The following is a 21558-nucleotide window of genomic DNA, read 5'->3' as shown; positions in this document are numbered from 1 at the left end:
AAGGCACTCACTGCGGGGGACGACACATCTGCGTTAGCAGTCCCCCTCCATCTGGGACCAGGCCGAATTCGGACCTGTGTGAGCAGGACTCATTGGTCTTAGTTCTCTTAGAGAATCTGCTTCAAGTTCTAGTAGTTTAATCAGGGTTGCCTACCCTCCCTGAAAATAGGGTCCCCCTCCTTGTCTCCTGGAAAGGTGGGAATCCCTACCTCCCGGATACCCCCCACACACACACACACACGGCAGCGTTCTAGAGGAGACTTTAAAAGTAGGCAACCCTGAGTTTAATCATATTACGGTTTCTGAGCATATGATGTAATAAGAAGTTTTTTTAGGCCATGCACAAATGTGATATACAGTATTTGCAGGAATTGCTAGTAGCTAATAGGACTATAATAATGGAGATATTAACTCCAGTCACAGTATATATAACAGGCACATGGCTATGACAGAGTTAAAGTATACTTTCTTTTTGAGCAGTTGTCTTCCTACAGTGTCAGGGATGGGCTGGTTACAGTATAACCAGAAGCTTGAGGTCAAAGACACTAAAGGAATCAAAACAGTATTGCACTCATAGATAAGCAGGGTTACATGCCAAGGGCAATGGGCATTCCTACACTGAAATATAAAACACAGAGTAGAAGCTGCCAGTGTGCCAATGACTTCTCACCTTCCAGGACACGCCACCCTGCTGTACTGTTAGAGATACCAGGTACATATAGCAGACATGTATTTCTGCATGCTGGACATGTTCTCGCTCCAAACCCTACTATAGGTACATTGTAAAACTATTGTTAACTAGACAGGTTAGACTAACATTTTCTTAACTTCATTAGTTGTATGCATATAGCGTCTCCTTAGAGTAATACATTCTAAGGTATTTTCTAAGGATAAAACTGTTTTATATATTATTAAGGAATTCATTTATTGTTTTACACATAGCTGATTTTATATTGTACTATCATTGGAGGCTGCACATGTAAGTTAACAGGGTTCCACTTTATGGTTCTTATAGAATTAATGACAATCATGGGATGATTGTTGTATGTGTTTGAGTTTTCTTTTGGTGAAGGAGTTTTTTGGGGTTTTTTTTGTAAATAAACGCCTCATTATCCCTTTCAGTGCCAAAGATATTTGTCAAAATAGTTGTGAAAATTGCCAACAAACCTTTTTTATTAACCCTTTGTTGTGAGAGATCCTCAAAATATCCGTTAAAAATGCCAGCACCGCTCACAGTGGCTGTTTTTTTTTTGGGTGCAATATTTAACTAAACTTCAATGAATCGACTTGGCTGTATTTGTATTTATTTATACTAAAAGAACAGTCGCTGTGAGCGATGCTGGCATTTTTTAGTGGATATTTTGAGGATACAGCAACATTGGCGCTCAAAGGGTTATATTTGTTTGTTTGCCTGAAAGTAGTGTTGTTATGGAAACCATAGAACCAATGTACAAGGGAGGATCTTGTTGTACATTGCCTGTCAGTTCTCCTCCATCACCGTTTGATAGTAGTGATTGATTGTAGTGACAACTACCATTTGATAGTAGTGGCTGCTAGAAACAAGGGTTGTGAACTTAGATTCACTTAGCGGCAGTGAATCTAATACAGAAAGGGGTTGGCACAGTGGAAATGACCAGACTTATTTGTTACTGCACTAATGGACAGATGCACTAAGCTTCAAAAGTCATAAAATGGAGAGTGGTAAACAGCCAGCCAATCAGCTCCTACCTGCTATGTCACAGGCTGTGTTTTAAAAATGTCAGGCAGTACAGCTAGGCATTATTAGGAGTAACGACCACACATGGCCTAGGGTGTAACAAGCTGTGTTGCTTGTTTTCTCTGCATTTGACCCTCAATTTCTAATACAGGTCAGCAGACTTTATTTTAACTGGGTATCGGCATCTATATAAATACTGAAAGCATAAATGATGGCAAAAGTCCTACTTCCCAAACATCAGCTGAAGCGCTGGAGGGGCTTGAAATACCTGATAGCCTAGGGGCCCAGCTATGGCTAAGTATAGCCCTGGATCCAGCCCATTTGGCAAGTTCATATTTTACAGAAGAATGTTCCTTAAAGTACATATGCAGCTATAGCAAATGATGGTAGAGCTGGGGCCCAAGACCAGAATCCTCCTATGTAATGGTGGAACAATACATTTAAACAGTCTGTGGAAACTACACAGAGGTTAATTACAAACCGCTACTTTAGCAGGTATCCGACAATTGGGATCCCGACAGTCAGCATACCGACATCAGAATCCCGACTGCCGGTGCTCTGACAGGGGGGGTTCCAACTGAAATGGGCTATTCTCCCTTCTGGGGGACCACGACCCCCATAGAGGGGGAATTGAACCTGTGGTGAGGAAAGCGAGCCACCGAGTCCAAAAGGGGCTTCTTTGTGCTCGCCCCCCTGTTGGGGCACCGTCAGTCAGGATTCCGATGTCAATATACTGACTGTCGGGATCCCGGTTGTCGGGCACTTATACCACTCCCCATTCCTGCTATTATACTGATGTCTATGGATTTTATGAAACCTGTTGACCTAGTTTGCAGAACTAGGCTAGATGTATATTTAAGATCTTTGTGTGCATGATAATCAAGCTAAATTTGGATCTGCATATTGTATATAGTACGGTTCTTCCCATAAGGCGGTGCTTGCCGTTTACAGCTGGCAAGCTGTGCAAAATGGGAAAAATGGAAGTCTCAGTAGAAATGCCCCCTCCCATCCCATGTATTACAAGCTAGACCCCTTAATAAAAGTCACCCTCTCTACAATGCCGCTTTATCTTAATCCTGTTAAACTAAGCGGTCTCATTTTTTCACTCCTAACACCACCCACCTTGATTGAAATGGTGGGGCACCGAGCAAGTTCTGCTTTGGCAATGGCCAAATGACCTCCAATGAGTATGATTCTGTAACTACACAGGCTGTTTCTAGTTTTAGTGTTTCTAATGAATATTTCTAGCTGCCCCAATAATTCACTAACCTCATGCCAGCAAGTGAGTATAGCAGAGGCAACACATTAAATGGAAACATGCATTTAATTTTGTGTTTCTGGTTGGGTATCGGCTGAATGTGCACTTGTGTATAGGAGGCAGGAAAGACTAGATGATAGCTTTGTATACACACCTTGCTGCTTATTGCATCATAAATGGTCTTGTGCTAGTTTAACAGTAGCATATACAGGATTTTATTAATATCTGTTATATTTAATTATTATTCCGACTATAGTGATCCCAAATAGGAATAATTAAAAGGTATTCTGGAGAAAAATCACCAAAATGGTGTTTTGTCAGACTGAGCCTAAAGACCCCTATATAAATTCACCTCTAACCTAGTAGCTTCGGAGGGTTAAGGCTGACTCAATACTGCTCACAAAGCTGTCCTTGTGGGAGTTCCCTGAGTGAAAGTCCCACTGTCCATTCACCTCAGCTTGTGTATACTGGGATAAGGCAGAAAGAGAAGTACAGAAGGAAGCCATGGGTCATACAGTATGCCCTGAGGGACAAACACCCTGCAGCAGGATCAGTGAGTAGTACGCAGAGGCACAAACGCTGTTGATAACAGGTGATATGGGGCGGGTAGAAATAACTATCTGTCAGCCAATCTGACATTATCAGTTTACAGGTTAAGAAACACTTAACTGTCAGAGAAGGATTTGTGTTCTTATGTGTGCAACTTGCATGTCACAACTCAGTCTGTACTAACAGTATAAAGGGGTGTACATACAGTGAGATGGTCAAAATCTCCTATAACGTTAGCCAAAAAAGCCAAAAATATTTTTTAGCTTTGTAAATATGTCTAGCAGAAATTGTTTAGCATAGATTGACTGCGCAGTCAAGACAATTTTGACTAGATCATAGACTATCATTACTTAGACAAAATCGCTTAAGGCCCCCATACATTTGGCCGACTTGTCCTAAGGACAAGTTGGCCCGACTTCCCCTGAGCTTTCCCGGCAGCCATTTTGTTACATGTGATAAATCGGCTCGATTTATCACATGTAAATCCGGGGAGCAGCAGGAGAGTAGGGTTGGGGGGGCTGCAGGAGAGGGTCCGGGTCCGTGGAAGGGGGCGGGGACTGGAGAGCAGAGTCTAGCCGCTAGCGGGAGCATAGAAAAAAAATCCTATTCAAAAACTAGGCGGCCGCTGATTGGCTGAGCTTTTTTTTCTATTCTCCCGCTCGCCGCAGGGTCGGGTGTAGCGGCAGCGGCGGGAGAGAATCATATTCAAAACACTGGGCAGCAGGGATGCTGCGGGGCGGCTGGTGGGGGGGCGCTGCTAGTAAGGCAAGGGCAGCATGCAAGGGACGCTGCGGGGGACAGTGACATAGAAGCGGCAGTAACATAGAGGCGGGCAGGGGGAGGCGGTAGCTGTCAGTGCTGAAAAAAAAAGCCCATACAATGAATGGGCAGGCTGTGATTGGCTGAGCGCTCTCTCAGCCAATTGCTAACTGGCTAAGAGAGCGCTCAGCCAATCACAGGCTGCCCTTTCATTGTATGGGCTTTTTTCCCCCCAGCGCTGACAGCTCCCGGCTCCCCCTGCTTGCCCTCCTCTACGTTATTGCCGCCTCTGTAACCCCCGCAGCATCCCCTGCCCCCCTGCTCCCGCCACCTGCTCGGAGCATTAACAGCTCCCTGCTCCCCCTGCCCGACTCCTTCGCCGGCAGGGACCAGTCCTGGGAAGTGGCAGGAGCAGGCTGGGAGCGGGGACCGGTCCGGGGGAGCGTTAGGAGATGTAGCGGCAGGCGGGGACCGCAGATGGAGAGCAGAGACCGGGGCGCGGTGGGAGAATAGAAAGAAATCCTATTCAAAAGACTGGGCAGCCACAGATTGGCTGAGAGCTCAGCCAATCAGCGGCCGCCCAGTCTTTTGCATAGGATTTCTGCCTATTCTCCCGCTGCACACCCGGTCTTTACTCTGCATATGCGGTCCCCGCCTGCCGCTCCCCCAAACCGGTCCTCGAGAGGGGGGGGGGGTCGGGCTCTGCTGCCCGCGGCCACACTGGCTTCAGCAGCAGGGGAGAAGACGCTCCAGACTTGAATCTGGATGCTGCTGCAGCTTCTTCCATCTTCCGCCTGCCCCTTCCGGTGATGTTCCGGCTTCTGCAAGAGCACCAGAAGGAGGTACCCATAGATATATCGGATCTGAAACATTGTGGGTGCTAAAAAGTACCCACGATGTGCCCATGATGGGTCAGTTTCCGATATATCTTATGTTCAGCAGGTCCGACACCCTGATCCGATCCGATGCGCGCGGGAACGCGCATCAGATCGGAACAGATGTAACAAACTTTCGATTTTGGGCTGATTTCACCCGATTTATCGGCCCAAAGTGCCGAAATCGGGTGAAATCGGTTCAAAATCGCATAGTGTATGGGGGCCTTTAGTCAAAGGGGGTATTCAATTCAGGGTCCCGGCAGTTGGCATCCTGGCCCGTTTTCGATCCGCTCTCCTGTTTATCAGCAGGCGGTATTCAATGTCCCACCTTCCAATTGCCGAAAAGGGGGTATGTCTGTGAAAACGACCATGGATTGTCGAGATCTATCCTTGATTTCAACAATCTATGGCCGTTTTCGTTTAAGTTGGGTCTGTTCTGACGAGCTGCCGCTTCAATGCTGTCAGGAAAGACACCCACCGTTATTCCCCCATCGGAAATAGCAGCGGGCATTGAGTACCCCCCAAAATCTCTTGTGCATCTAGTCAAAATTGCTTAGTCAAAATTTGCCATTTGCTAATATCTCACCGTGTGCACGGGGCTTAAGACTAATCAGTCTAAGCTGTGTACACACGGTGAGAGTTTGTGTTCGATTTTGACTATATAGTCAAATTCAAATCAAAATTGAATGGACATAGAACAATTTTCAGCCTCATTTGTTGCCGTTTCAATCCAGATGCACACTCCCGTTTAGTGTAAATCGACCAGTGAAATAGACTGTGCAGGCAAGACTATATATGCATGTTAAAATTGTTCTACTGTCTTAGCCTTTACCACCTCTGATGGGAGGATATTCCACTTGTCCACTACTCTTTCTGTGAAGTAATATTTCCTCCGATTTCCCCTGAACCTCCCTCCCTCCAGTGTCAATGTCCTCGTGTTCTAATACGTCCCTTCATTTGTAGAATGTTTCCCTCCTGGACCTTGTTAAAACCCTTGCTGTATTTAAAAGTTTCTATCATGTCCTCCCTTTCTCTTTTCTCCTCCAAACTATACTTTCCTAGTACGTTTTGTGATGTAGGTCATGCACCATTTTAGTTGCCCTTCTTTGTACAGTCTCTAGAGTATTTATATTATTTTGGAGATATGGCCTCCAAAACAGGACACAGTATTATAAATGAGGTCGTACTAATGACCTGTACAGTGGCATTATTACTGCTTTATTTCTGCTGCCTATTCCTCTGCCTAGCCAACCAAGCATTTGACTTGCCTTCTTCATTGCTTACCTGCCTTCATTTTATCTGAAATAGTGACTCCTAGATCCAGTCCTCCTATTCAGTAGTTTCTAATAGAGTGCCAGTAATACTAAATTTAGCCTTTGGATTTTTGAGACCCAAGTGCATGATTTTCAATTTTTTGGCATTAAACTGTAACTGTCATGATCTTGACCATTCCTCCATTCTACCTAGATTCCAAGGATAAAACAATTGGTGTATAATCTAGGTCCACCTCCTGGTGTGTCTACCCTGTTGAATACCATTGTGTCATCTGCAAAAAGGCATACTTTCCCTTCAATACCATTTGCAATGTCAGCAAAAAAGATATTAAAAAGCATCAGTCCAAGTACAGATCCCTGAGATACTCCACAACTCTGTTTTCTATCCTGCAACCAAGATCTTATCCATTCAACCTCATTGATAAATCAGTTCCTATTAGGGATGTGCACCGGTCACTTTTCGGGTTTTGGGTTCTGATTACCTTGAGGTTTTGGGTTCTAATGGGTTTTGGCAAAACATCTAAGTGTTTTGTGTTTGGATTTTTTGGGTTTTGGGTTCTGATTTTTTTGTTAAAAAAGCATAAAAAACTGCTAAAATCGCAGAATTTGGGGGGGGGGGGTTTGCTCCTACGCTATATTAACCTCAATAAAATTCCTCACCTCACAATATTGTTTTTAGGGCAAAAGGTTGCACCGAGGTAGCTGGATAACTATGCTAAGCCACACAAGTGTGCAGCACAAACACGTGGCTCATGTAAGAGTGGCACTGCAGCGGTAGATATGGCAGTACTAGGCACTAGACAGGTAGATAAGACAGTACTAGGCACAAGACAGGTAGATACGTCAGCAATACTAGTATTGTGCACCAGCAGAATTTATAATAATTAATTTCATTATTAGGTACTGCTTAGCAGTGGCACTCAGTGGCACATATCAGTGTACCTGCAGCATGGAATTATTTTTTACAGTCCCACACAGCACAAGTATTATTTTTTAATTAAATTAGATATAGCAGCCTAGTATGTAGTTGTACTACTAGGTAGGTACACTAAGGCAGTAACACTGCCAGTGGCAACAGTGGACTGAGTAAATAATACTGGCAACCTCTATTCACAGTATTCAGTGCAGGCAGCACCAGTGGACTATATATAATTCAATTAATTAAGTATTAATAATATAGCAGCCTAGTAGGTAGAGAAAATAAACTACTAGGTAGGCAGGCAGACAGGAGCACTGCCAGTGGTCACCACAAAAGGTAGTTATATTACACACCACCATTAGCTTTATGCAGTGCACCAGCAGAATTTATAATAATTAATTTTATTATTAGGTACTGCTTGGCAGTGGCACTCAGTGGCACACGTCAGTGCACCAGCAGCATGGAATTATTTTTTACAGTCCCACACAGCACACATATTATTTTTTTATTAAATTAGATATAGCAGCCTAGTATGTACTAGGTAGGAACACTAGGTAGGCAGTAGCACTGCCAGTTGCAACAGTGGACTGAGTAACTAAATAATACTGGCAGATTCAGTGCAGGTAGCACCAGTGGACTATATATAATATAATTAATTATTCATATAATATATATTACAGCACAGCACCAGAGGTAGGCCCCAGCACAGAGGAGACAGTTGTACTACAGGTACACAGTTAGACTGTCCTCCTTGCTAGGGAGAGCCCACCCTAAGCAGAGAGGAGAACAGAGTACACAGCAGCACTGAGGGAGACAGCCCCAGCGAATAAAATAATTACAGCACAGCACAGCAGAGGTAGACCGCACAGAGGAGACAGTAGTACTACAAGTACACAGTTAGACTACACAGCAGCACTGAGAGACAGCCCCAGCGAATAAAAAATATTGCGTTCAAGGTCAAGCTCAAGTTTAAGCCCCAGCAGCAGCACCAACACACCCTATCCCAACCCACTACTAGACTGGAGTGAAGATGGCGGGCGCAGCAGCCGCTATTTAAAGCCTCGCGAAATCCGGCGCCGGGAGATGACGTTCTGACCACGCGGACGGACCCAAGTCAGGCGGGAATCTCCGAGCGCTGCTCGGAACCGGGCTCGGAATGATGACGTTCGTGGGGGCTCGGATCTCTGGAATCCGAGTCTGCACATCTCTAGTTCCTATATATTTTCACTAAAGTGTGGGCTCAGGAACACCTTTTTAGTCATGTAGATACCAGATATATCTGATGGGATGGAATTCAATGTTTAGTGTGCTCAATTCAGCTTGGATGGTTAATTCGATAAAAAAGCAGTTCGCTGTGATCAAAATGTCAGTGCCCAGAAGGAAAGAATAAACATCCATCACAAAATAGTGATGCATTCGAATATCCATGCGCAACAAACGAAACATCAAGCAGTTTTTTCATCTACACCAGTCTAGAGCGTCCAATAATCTGCTAAAAAAATTAAAAAAACTGACTGGGCAAGTTTGTGTTTTAACATAATGTCCTTTACACAAGTCAGTATTTCATTGTTTATGAACACCTTTGTTGAGGTAAGATGGGGTTCACAAAATGTTACATACAGTATCATAACAACAGAAATGTAGCAGCGCTGATGATAATATTATTTAACATAACCATGGGATTGCCTGTAAATATAACATTTATTAATAAAACATAACTGATACAATAAAACATAAAAAAAAATGAAAAAGTAATATCAGGATTGAATGACCCTCTCTGGCTAGTGGAAGAGTGCACTGGTTATAATGAGTCCTCCTTTAGGTATTATGTAATATGGCACTTTGCTTTTTATATTGGTAAAGTCTCGCCACTTGAAGAAATGGGATTTTTTTCCGGCTTGGGTCCGTGGTCCTCACTATTTTGCGGTTGTGCAAATGTTGGAAACGGGGCCGTTGGAGGAATTTCAAGGACCTTGTGGAGCTTCCCAAAATGGTGGTGACCTTTATTGAGGATAAACAAAGCTGTTTGCTGATTGCCAAATGATGGTTTTTCCGTGAAGGAGGATGCAAATGTGATAGCTGCCAGAATCGTTTTGCCAGCTAGAGGGTACTGTGGTTCAACTGACGCGTTTCACTGAATAGATCAGGAATATATCACCATGAAAAAGCTGATCTATTCAGCGAAACTCATCAGTGTGAACCACAGTACCCTCTATCTGCCAAAACCATTCTGGCAGCTATCACATTTGCATCCTCCTTCACGGAAAAAACATCATTTGGCAATCAGCAAACAGCTTTGTTTATCCTCAATAAAGGACACCACCATATTGGGAAGCTACAGTAGGCTTCTCTGTTAATTTCTGGGCAGCAGCTTCTCTCTAACAAAAGATGTTCCGTAGCCTTAAAAGACGCAATGACAATTATATTTGCATACAGACATGAATTAGGCCCATATCAAGAAGTTTTGCTGTTGAGTCCAAACATCAGATTGAAAAAGAAATGTGATCTAAATGACTTTGCCCATGGAATGATTGTTGGAGCTAGGCAGGCTGGTTTGAGATTCTTCTAGTCTAGGCTTTTCATGCACAATGATAACTGTGTGGATAACTGTATAGGAAAAAATGGCTGTTTGTAATGAGAGAAATCACAGGAGAATGGCCAGGCTGGTTCAAGATGACAGGAAAGCCACATAACTCAAATAATCATGTTTCTGGAGTACTGCCTGCATCTCTGGTTGAGCAGCAAGTCAAACCTTGAAGAGGATAAGGCCATTTTGTTATCTGAACATGTATTTTTGTGATTCCTGATCACATATGACCCTGATGACCTTTTAAGTGTGTCACATCTCGAGTGGGCAGAGCCTAATGAAAAACAGGCTTTTCTGGTGGTGACCATTTGGACGCACGATACAGACTCAACTTGCAAAATGACAAACCCTGACTGACTCAGGACCAGATGTATCAAGCTTCAAAAAGTGATTAAATGGAGAGTGATAAACAACCAGCCAATCAGCTTCTACCTGTAATTTTTCAAACTCAGACTGTAACATAGCAGGTAGGAGCTGATTGGCTGGCTGTTTATCACTCTCCGTTTTATCACTTTTCAAAGCTTGGTACATCTGGCTGTCAGACATATCTGGATGCGTAGATACTAGCATAGTTGGTCAGGTGCTCATTTTAGTTTGACACCTATCCACAGCAGATGGACCTAAAAAGAGTGGCCAGTTCAGAATCAGCTCCAATATATTAATTTTATTTTGAGGTTCCATTTTCCTGCTTTACAATACCTAAAAAAATATTTTAGACTTTATAATAAAAGCAGAAATAGTATTTTTGGTGTAAACATATAATAGAATGTGTGAATATAAAAGTATTCTGCTACACTATGCTCGTGATGGGGGTTATTTTGGTTCACTCTTTCTGACAAATTCCTTCTTAGATGTACAAAACCATGTGCACTGCAGGTGGGGTAGATGTTACTTGTGCAGAGAGAATTAGATTAGGGTGGGGTTTTACTTCAAAGTAAGATCTATATTGCAGTGTAAAAATAAAGCAGTCAGTATTTACTCTGCACAGAAACAAAATAACTCACCAAAAGCTAATTCTCTCTGCACATTTTACATCTGCCCCCCTGCAGTGCACATGGTTTTGTCCATCTAAGAAGGATTTTGTCAGAAAGAGTGAACTAGAATAAGGCCCAATGTCTGGTGACACCTGCAGTGTTTCTCCTTATGTTTTCAGAATCTATAGAAGTATTACTTTGCCATGGCTGATGCAAGTGGAAATCAGAATATCCAAGGAACAACCCCCATGTCAGATGCACAGAAGAAGCTACAACGAGCTATATATTTCTTCCGCATCGGAGACCGTACGTATCCACTGCTGTTTTGTATACACCAAAAAATGAGTCAGGAGGACACTTGGCTTCACCCTTCCCAACGGTCACGGCATCTGTAAGGGATATGGATCATTGGGTCACCATCAAGTTGTTAGACAGTCATTAGGTCGACATGTGTCTAGGTCGACATGCATGAAGGTCGACATGGATTAGGTCGACAGGGTCATGGGGTTTTTCACAGTTTTTTTACCCGAATGTCGACATAGACACGGGTTAAAGTGCACCGCGTCTCCTCGCATGCTTCTGACTCGGTGCCTCGTGTTCTCCCACCACGCCCTAGTGGATGGTAGGGCATGAAATACCGCCTGTCGACACATGTCGGCTAAAAAAAAAACAGTAAAAAAAACCCTTGACCTTTTGACTGTTGACTAACCCATTTTGACCTAGTGACCCTGTTGACCTAATGACCCTGTTGACCTAACCCATGTCGACCTAACTGCCTGTCAAACTAGACACGTGTCAACCTAACTGCATGTCGACCTAATGACTGTCTAACAACTTGCCTGGTGACCCAGTGACCGTATCCCTCTGTACGTGTGTATGCACTTGCACATGGCGGGACCCGGCAGAAGCAATGTTGGACTGGGTACACAGTGCTATTTGTGTACTCAGCTTAAGTGCCACCATGGTATGCATATTGGGCTACAATACGGTAGCCCAATAAGAAATACCATTTTGAAAAATCAACCACCTACTGCATCAAGAGGCAGATGTATGAAACCTGAAATTCCAGATTTGGAATATGCAAGATTTAGGCTGGGTACACACCAGGATGACTAGGGCCCGATCCCCTCAATCTAGATCCAATTCCGACCAATTGGATGTAGATTGTGTGCTGATTGGGCCCTTTTCTGTCCTGGTGTGGACCGATACCGATCCGATGCGCGGTCCCGCGGGTCGGTCGTTATTGAGATCCTACCTGCTGCAGGTAGGATCTCAATGACGACCATACAGCCGGGTGCGGGTCGCCATCGGATCGGACCCGCTCACGGTGCACATCGTGAGCGGGTCGTGCCCCCCCGCGTCACCGTGAGCGGGTCGGACGAGCCACTGACGACCCGCTCACGATGTGCATCGTGAGCGGGTCGTCCTGGTGTGTACCCTACATTAGATTTGGCATCCCCATACTCAAATCTAAATTGCTGCCCAAAAATAAAGCAGTAAACAGAAGGGAAAAGGGGAGGGGGAAGGGTACCTGCGCACAAGCTCCACAAATGATGACAATAATAATCCAGTATAATGGAACCACAGTAAATTGAAATAAACACCTGACTTTCTTATAATATCTGGGTGTTTATTTTCTTTGTTTTCTTTTTCTCCGTTTATTTCCTGTTCCTTTTTTTTTCTTCCATCTTTCTCTGAGCCAAAGGTCAGCACATCACCTATACCAATTATATATCTATACAATCCTGCTCTTACCTCTTTATAAATTCAAGGTACACTACAGCCACAGGTGTCGCTCATCTCCAATCAATGCTATACGCAAATCAGCAGCGTAACTATAATTTTGGCGCCCCCCCGCCGATAATAAAACACGCGCCCCCCCGCCCCCCCTCACCCCACCACCACTCCAGACGCCGATGCCCCCCCAACCCCCCATCCCCCGCTTACTTACCTGTATTCGCTGCGCTGGTCCCGGCTCCCATCCTGGCTTCATTCTGATATGAAACACGGACCATCACAAAATGGCCGCCCCCATACAGCAGACAGTTTCAAAGAACTGGCTGCTATATGGGGGCGGACATTTTATGGTAGCCCGTCGCAATAGCAGAATGAAGCCAGGGGAGCCGGGACCGCCGCAGCGAATATAGGTAACGCTGCGGGGGATGGGGCATTGCGATAGCACCGCAGCCCCCCGGCGCCCGCACTTACCCAGCGCCTCCCCGCGACCGCGGGGGCTGCGGTGCTGTAGTTACGCCACTGACGCAAATGGGAGAAAGCAGCATATCCGTGTGATAAATAGTCTACCTTCTTACTGTTATAAAAAAAACAATTCACAATTCAGTTACTCTCTTCCATGACTGCAGGGACTTCTACTCTGCAAGGGTATGTAGCCAACCAGAGGGTCTAACATGGAAAGCAGATACCCCTTTGGGGCCCTTAATAACTTTTGCTATGGGGCCTACTGATATCTAGTTACTCCCCTACATTTTTCCAACCCATTATCTGCAACTGAATCACAGATAAACTCGCTCACTTGCACGGACAAGCATTGCTACTTTACAATACCGGTTGAGACTCTCTTATCCAAAATGCTCGGGACCAGAAGAATTTTTGATAACGGATTATTCCGTATTTCAGAATATTTCAATATATTTCAGTGATGTATCTTGCGGTATCGTGCATTTATGTTGTATAATCACATCAAATACATACATACAAATATATTTTATTTGTGCCTAAAACAAGGTTTCAAAACATGAAACAAAGTTTGTGTACTATCTCAGATACTGAATTTGAATGCCAAGCAATCATTTTCTTGCAGATATTTAGTGCCAGTTTCATATCATGTCCTCAGTAGTGCCAGTTACATATCATGTCCTCAGTAGTGCCAGTTACATATCATGTCCTCAGTAGTGCCAGTTACATATCATGTCCTCAGTAGTGCCAGTTACATATCATGTCCTCAGTAGTGCCAGTTACATATCATGTCCTCAGTAGTGCCAGTTACATATCATGTCCTCAGTAGTGCCAGTTACTTATCATGTCCTCAGTAGTGCTGTTACAGATGTCAGAAGTAGGTTTTTAGCCAAAAATATTTTTTATTTTTCACTTTCTGGAATGTATGGTTTTCGGAATAATTTGGATAATGGATTTTTGGATAAGGGATACTCAACCTGTATACAGGGCCTTCGCCACCACTAGGCAGCTGTAGGCATTTGCCTAGGGCGCCGGCCACTGGAGGGCACCAGTTTGCAGCAAGTGGGCAGAGAGGTGAGGGGCACCGTCCGACCCCACCCCCACAATCACTGGCACCCCCTCCCCTGTGTACAGCTGCCGGGTGAGCACCAGAGCATCCCCCCCCCCCCCGGAACGCCTTTTCACTGTACAGCGGCCAGGGGGCGGTGAACACCAGAGCGCACCGCAAAATCCCTCCCCCCCCCCCCCGCGCCCGGGGTGCTCCGGCACTGCCTGTATACTGTAGAAAGCAGCAGTGGTTACTGTGCCAACACCAGTTTGCATCGGCTTCTTTTTCACGTTTTTTATTTCTTCCTTCAATTTGTTTTGTGTCTTTTTATTTTTCTTCCCTCCCATTTTTTCTAATTTTTTACGTTGAATACCCAATTACCATTTTTCTAGATTCATTTGCAGCAAGATCATTATACTAGCTACAATTAACCAATTTGACCACTAGATGGTGCTCAATTGGTGTTGTAGATACCAGCATACACTTACAACACTAGGTTCAACAAATTAGGGGAAATTGAATAGGATGAGAGATTCAGAAGTGTTCTTACATACATATTCTTGTTTATCTGATCACATATGTCATTAGATATATATTTTGAAGTCCTCTAGATATTTATCAGTGGGAGAGTATACAGGAATCATTAGATGCTCTCATATTGTGCAATATATATATATATATATATATATATATATATATATATATAAAGTGTTGTGTGTGTATATGTGTTGTATGTACGTTTTGGGCTAATGATCCCATATTTTCCTAAATAACACTAATTAAACATTAAGTTTTATTCTATAACCATGCCCCCAAACAAGAGAGGGCTTTTTTCTTGTTTGTTTTGATAAATAAAGCAGTCCAGCATTTGTGGACTTCATGCGAAAGTAGCCAGTATGTACCCTACATGCAAAAACATTAAAAGAACAATACATATATTTGCACCCCTTTCATTGCAACATGGTTTATTCATCCATTCTGGCTGCTCTCTTACTGGCATTGTAAAGTGGTGGCCTGATGCGTATCAGCACAAATTGCTTTACCAGACCACCCACTTCCATGGACCAGTGAATCCGGGAGACTTGTCTACTTTTGCAAGGGGCCACCACTGGAAAAAGTAGTCAAGTATATAAACTACTAATGGATACAAATGGAAGCAGTCCAATTTGTGCTCTAAGTAAACAGTACTAAGAGCTTTATGCAGACCTGTTAGCAAGGCTGCAATTTTTGCAGCTGGACAAAAACCATGCTGCACTGCAGATGGGGCAGATGTAACAGGAGCAGGGTAAATATTGACTGCTTTATTCTTACACTGCAATTTATTGTAACACTGCAATTTATAATTTAGTTTGAACACACCCCAATCAAATCTAACTCTCTCTGCATGTTACATCTGCCCCACCTGCAGTGCAGCAATTTTTGCAGATGAACAGTTTTGTTCATCTGCAAAAATTGCAGCCTTACTAACAGGTCTGAATCAGGCCCTATGTACATAGAGCGTGACGCGCCACAGTGCTCTGTTTTTGAGTCGAGATGACCAATATGTAACAATGGTTTGTCTTTAAGGACATATGATGTCAGTGCAAGAGGCCAATTGATGCTCACTGCTCTGTGTGATTTTACCTAATGCCTAGGAGAGGATGTATGCAGACAGCCACACACACACCTGTATACACATGCACTCACACAATTCATATAAACACATTCAGTTTAACAAACATTGCAAATGTCCCCCTCTCATCTATAAATGAGCCTGAAGTACAGGGGAGATTAAAGGTGCCCATACATGGTACAATTATTGTATACAATATCTCATTGCATTGCATAGGTTTTGCAATTCAATGAGATGAGATGAGATGAGATCTAGTACAAAAAGTATGTGCAGCACATACTTTTTGAACTGTGCGATGAGATGTGCACAGCAACTCGCATCTCATCGCACCCAGCAGTTGTATCGTGTATTGGTACTATATAAGTACTTTTTTGACCGAACTTCTTGGATCAGGTGGGGTAGTGTTTCAATAGCTCGCTTTACTGTAGAGCTGAAATCTACATAAGTGGAAGAAAGTAACTGACAAATGGTGCGGCCAGACCAGAAGAAGTATTTACTGAGGTGATAACAGTGACTCCTTGACAGATTTTTTTTTCCCCTTTCCTTTTACAGTCACTGTGTGGAATTATGTCATTCTCGCCCTTTCTATCCTGGGATTGTGTTTGGGACTTTTTCTTCTGAGTAGGAATATTTTAAATAACAGGTGAGTTTCTGTATTGACCACTTTTAATAATCTCAAATGTGACTGTAATTTTTTGTGTCATTTTCATGATAATTTTTGCACCTTCGTGTTGCACTTCTGCAAATAACTATATAACTATGTTACTTACAAGCAAAACCCTACACAGCAATGGCCTGTTTGGCCAACAGACTGATCATGCACAAGGGTCCCAGAGCTGAACCAGATGCATTGCAGGGGCCCTGCTTCATACATCTGCCCTATGTATATATGCGCATCCTGCAATGCGATCTTGGGTGCTCGCTTTACAAATGGAATGATTGATAAATGGCCCCTGTGAGAGGTTGCAGCAGTGCAGATGGGATGCAGTTAAAATCCCGGCGGTCGGGATCCCGGCGTTCAGAATCCCGACGCCGGAATCCCGACCGCCGAAATACCGACCGCCGAAATACCGACACATTCTCCCTCCTGGGGTGTCCACGACACCCCTGGAGGGAGAATAAATTAGCGTGCCGAGCGTAGCTGCTTGTCGGCATTTCGGCTGTCGGGATTCCGGCGTCGGGATTCTGAACGCCGGGATCCCGACCGCCGGGATTCAATACTGAATCCGTGCAGATGTGGCGGATTAGATTAGTATCCATCAAACTGGAATGTCTCTTAGTAAATGGATGAATTTTGGCGTGAAAGCAAAGATAGATTCCTGTGGTAGTCAGCAGGGCTGCCATTTAGAGTGGACAAATAGGACCGGAACTGGGTACCTATACCTAAGGGGCCTTGCTGATTTATAACATTTCTAGATGTGTGTGATGAGTCATTCGGTAATTAGCCGTCCACTGTCCAGCCAGTGTTAATGGCACACACTGAGGGTGATTCAGAACCGCTCGCTAAGCACCAACTGACCGCTGATTAGCCGTGTGACGTCAACCGCTTGCCCCCACCAAGCATCGTCCCACTTGCATTGCCAGGGGAATGTCCAGTGTTTTCATGGGGATGCCCATAAAACACTGTGCTTCCCCTGCTCCAGCTCCTGCCCGTCGTCCTCCCTCCACCAGGGACGTGCAGTCAGGGAAGGCAGTGCCTCCCCTGTCATAATGATATTTATATATCTTCTTTTATTATTTTCATCATTCCTACCTCTCCGGCTGCCTCCCACCTTCTTACACTGCTGCATGTGAGGGTGGGAGGCAGCGGGAGAGGTGCCTCCCGCTGTTAACATTAAAACTCCGGGCAGCGTGGGGCGGGTAGGGGTGGGCAGGGGGCAGGGTGCAGCAATGGGCTGTAAAAGCCCATTGAAAATGAATGGGGAAGCGGCACTTATACTGATGCCGCAATGACAGGGGCACCAGTATAAACGCACGCCCCCAGATGTGATTGGGCCAGCAGATCCAGTGCTGGATCCGCTGTCCAATCACATACATGCAGGGCCCTGGAGAGGATGCAGCAGTGCGGAGTTCAGCGCCGCTGGGGGGAAGCCGATGTCACTCACCCGTCTCACCGCCGAGGACAGGTGAGTCCGCCGGGTGGTGGGAGGGGAGGGGGGGCGCATGTACTGGCGGCCGCTTCATATGAGCACCGCCATGTCCGGGGGGGGGAGGTGGTGAGGTCAGTGCCTCCTCAGGCAATGACCTCACCGCACGTCACTGCCCTCCACTACCCGTGCAAAAGCCTCGGCGACTGTAATAGATGTACATGTGTTAGTCTTTTGACATTTTGACCAAATTGACCTATTTTATGTTGCCTTTTGACCATGTCGACCTTTTGGTGTTGAGCTATTGACTGTCTATCTAGAGTGACACTGTAGATCTATTAACCAGAACCACCTGTATTTAACCTCACTAACTGCTTGATTGTTCCAGTCTCCCCCTCTGTCTTTGTCTCTGCTACCTTTCCCACCATTCCAAATTCTGTCTCCTTTCTCCATGAGTAGTAAGGCATTCCCCATGAGTGTTTCTCTCTCTCTCTCCCATCTGCCCCTATTCCTCCTCTTTCTCTGCTATCTGCCCTTATTCTCTCTCTCTCTCTCTCTCTCTCTCTCTCTCTCTCTCTCTCTCTCTCTCTCTCTCTCTCTCTCTCTCTCACTCACTCACTCACTCACTCACACACACACACACACACTCACCTCCTCTCTAATACCTGCCCCAATTCCTATCTCTATTTTTCCCTCTCTACCTATTCCTTCTTTCATTCCCATCTCCCTCTCTTCCTAGTACTCCTTTCTCCCAGTTTCCCTTATTCCTGCTCTACAGTATTCTGGGGAGCTGGGAGCTCCACTTACTTTGTCAGTCCTGGAACCCAGAATTTATAATGCAGCCCTGCCAGTCAGACCCCATGACTTTAGTACCACAGACAAATTTGTTACATATACCCCTTTCACCCTTGGAAAAATATCCCAGGTTTTTGCACATGAACGCACATCAACCCTGGATTTAGCTCAGTGTGAAAGGGTCTTGTCACCGCATCCCGTGTTCAGGATTCCGGGATTTCTCCCCAGGTCCTGACCTGGGTGGATTCCGGAAACGTCATGGGATGTGGTGAGTGTGAACAGGTATTCCGGGTCAGTGTGACCCAGATCCCGGTTCACTGCAGTGAAAATGCACCGCTGGGAGGTGCTGACATCTCCCAGCGCCGCCCCAGCCAAGCCTCCAGGTGACGCCACCTGCCCGACATCATTCCAGGTCAGTTGGCCAGTGTGAAAGCACTTGCAAGTCGGGTCGCACCCGGAACTTAGAACCCGGCTTGCGACCCGGCTTGCAAGTGTGAAAGGGGCATTAGGGGCATATTTATTAAGCTCGGTGAAGTGATAAAGTCTCTGATTTTTATCACCAGCCTATTAACTGCTAACTGTGAAGTTACAGGCTTGGTTTGAAAAATGACAGGTAGGAGCTGATTGGTCGGTGATAAAAACCAGACACTTTATCACTTCACCGAGCTTAATAAATCTACCTCTTAGTGTCACCACAGTACTGGGTCAATAAAGTTTTATTTTTCAATATGTTTCAGGAAAAGGAAGATGATTGCCATGTACCAGACAACCATGGCTGCTAAGCAACAAGATGAATCAGATGGCAAGCAGGCCGTATTGACCTTGGAGAGAGAGAACCCACCACAAGAGGACTATCTGCTCAAGAAGGAGATTCAGACCGGTGACATTGCTGTGCAGTGGAAGGACGGGCAGATCACTTCTCTGTACACAAATCTACCAGAGGAGGATGTATAGAAGTATAGAGACATATTTATTTACATGTCGGCGGAGAGCATGCGGCGGAAAGTGGCTAGAAAACATTAGGGCCAGATGTATCAAGCTTCAAAAAGTAATACAATGGAGAGTGATAAACAGCCAGGCAATCAGCTCCTAACTGCCATGCCATAGGCTGGGTTAGAAAAATGAGAGATGGGAGCTGATTGGCTGGTAGTTTATGACTCTCCACTTTATCACTTTTTGAAGCTTGATACATCTGGCCCATAGTCAGAAATCAACCACAGTTATTCTACTTGCAGTCTCTCAGACCAGTGCTTCACATGTCCAGAGCTCTGTAACTGAGGCAAACATGTACTGTTCGGCTCTTGACCCTTACAGCGATGAAAGGATCAGCCTAAGATTGCACTGTACTGTCTGCAATAGAATGTTCCATCTCAGTCTTTTCACATTTAATAGGTCAGTTCCTGCCAGGAGTTTGACTGTTGCTAATCTGACGCTTTAAGGTTTAAGATCTGAAAGCGCCATAACATAGACCAGACTAGCATACACTTTGTATATATTTATTTCAGTATGTGCATGTAATAGAATTATAATTGTAGAATGGTTATCTACTGTAAACATCTGATCATGGGAGAAAAACAGGCCTCTATGCTAGACCTTCTCACCCTTCTCCCTGCACCCAGTAAACATTTTAAGTGAATTTTAATAATTTTCTTGCTACCACAAGCTTGGATGTAGACAATAAAGTGACATGATAGTCTTTTTTAATTTACACTTTCTTGTTTATCAGTTTTGTTTAAATGGTGAACCATATTAAAAACAATCAAGACTGGGAGGTCAATTAACGGTTTTTCAAAGTGTTTTAAAACCCATGGTGGATTTAGGCTGCATCTACACATTGCGTTTTAGCAGGATGCAGTCAAACAGGGTCCTTTTTAGCAGGATGTAGCTTCTTGTGCATATATCCTCTTGAGTAAGCATCCTGCTAAACAGCTCCTGTTCCACTGCATCCTGCTAAAGCGCAATGTGTAGGCGTAGTCATAGATTTACATGTGCAGGATCCTTCCTGCCAAACAGGTCCCTTTTAAAAGGGACTGGTCAAAATACAATGTGTAGACGCAGCCTTACTTTAAAATACATTCCCATTAATTAACCAAAGTTCTCAATAATGCAGCAGGAAAACATGAATCAAACCATTTGTCAAAATTAATTAGATTAAAAAAAAACATGATTTTTATAGTTATATAAGTATAAAGTATATTTTTTCTCTGCAAGCTGTTCCAGGTAGTTAATGTGTTTCCAAGGAAAGACTACAAAATTACATAATAGAATATAGAATAGAATAAAGCAAAAAAAATGCTTTATAAGTTTATTTTAGACCAAATTGTTCCATCAAGAAATGTCTAGGGGAAGCTAGTGTGATGTAAGACACATCTGTCACCACGATGGAGGATTGCCAACCTCCTAAACTAAAGTAAGGATATAGAAGAAGCGTGGGGCGATTAGTGCTACAATAAAGATCAACTTTTTATATAAAAACAATTTATTAAAAATGTGCATAGAAAAAAACTCACAGAAATATACAATGACAATGAATAATTAATGAAAACAATAAAAATTAAGAAATAGATCATATAAAAAAATAAATTTATAGCAGATATCTGATATGTGGACCACCTGGGGATCAAGGGTTAATATTGACAGCGGGATGTGCTAAGCTAAAAATGCAGTATAACCCCCGTTTTCAGGGGTTTTTCCGCATTTCCTAATGTATGAATCTCCAGCCGCATCACCGCATAGCAGGGTATCGGCGATGCCCTATAGAAGCCTATAGGCTTCTTTGGCCGCCCTCCACGGCAAACCCGCTGCCTCCCCTCTGCCAACCCCTCTCTCCGGCTTACCTTGCTGCAGGTCCTCCTGGACCCAGAAGGTAAACCCCTCCTCCCCCCAGCAAGGCATCCAGACGTCCTTC

The 21558-nt window shown here is 44.3% G+C and overlaps 1 protein-coding gene across 3 annotated transcripts; it reads left to right on the top strand.

The window, feature by feature from the left end:
* The first annotated feature begins 564 nt into the window (after positions 1-564).
* SLC51B (SLC51 subunit beta) lies at positions 565-20358 on the top strand. 3 transcript variants are annotated; one of them, XM_083184306.1, is made up of 4 exons: positions 565-712; positions 11092-11218; positions 16321-16411; positions 19388-20358. In XM_083184306.1, exons 2-4 carry the CDS (start codon positions 11116-11118, stop codon positions 19602-19604), a joined length of 411 nt encoding a protein of 136 aa, XP_083040432.1. In that variant the 5' UTR covers positions 565-712; positions 11092-11115; the 3' UTR covers positions 19605-20358. The 3 variants fall into 3 exon arrangements, with proteins under 3 accessions (XP_083040432.1, XP_083040433.1, XP_083040434.1); XM_083184307.1 differs by having other exon boundaries at positions 647-775; XM_083184308.1 differs by lacking the exon at positions 565-712 and adding an exon at positions 3547-3567.
* Positions 20359-21558: the final 1200 nt, after the last annotated feature.

Source organism: Crinia signifera, chromosome 4 (assembly GCF_055691185.1).
Source record: "Crinia signifera chromosome 4, ASM5569118v1, whole genome shotgun sequence".
NCBI lineage: Eukaryota > Metazoa > Chordata > Amphibia > Anura > Myobatrachidae > Crinia > Crinia signifera.
The sequence above is the reverse complement of the archived record's forward strand: the minus strand, read 5'-3'. Positions and strand labels throughout refer to the sequence as shown.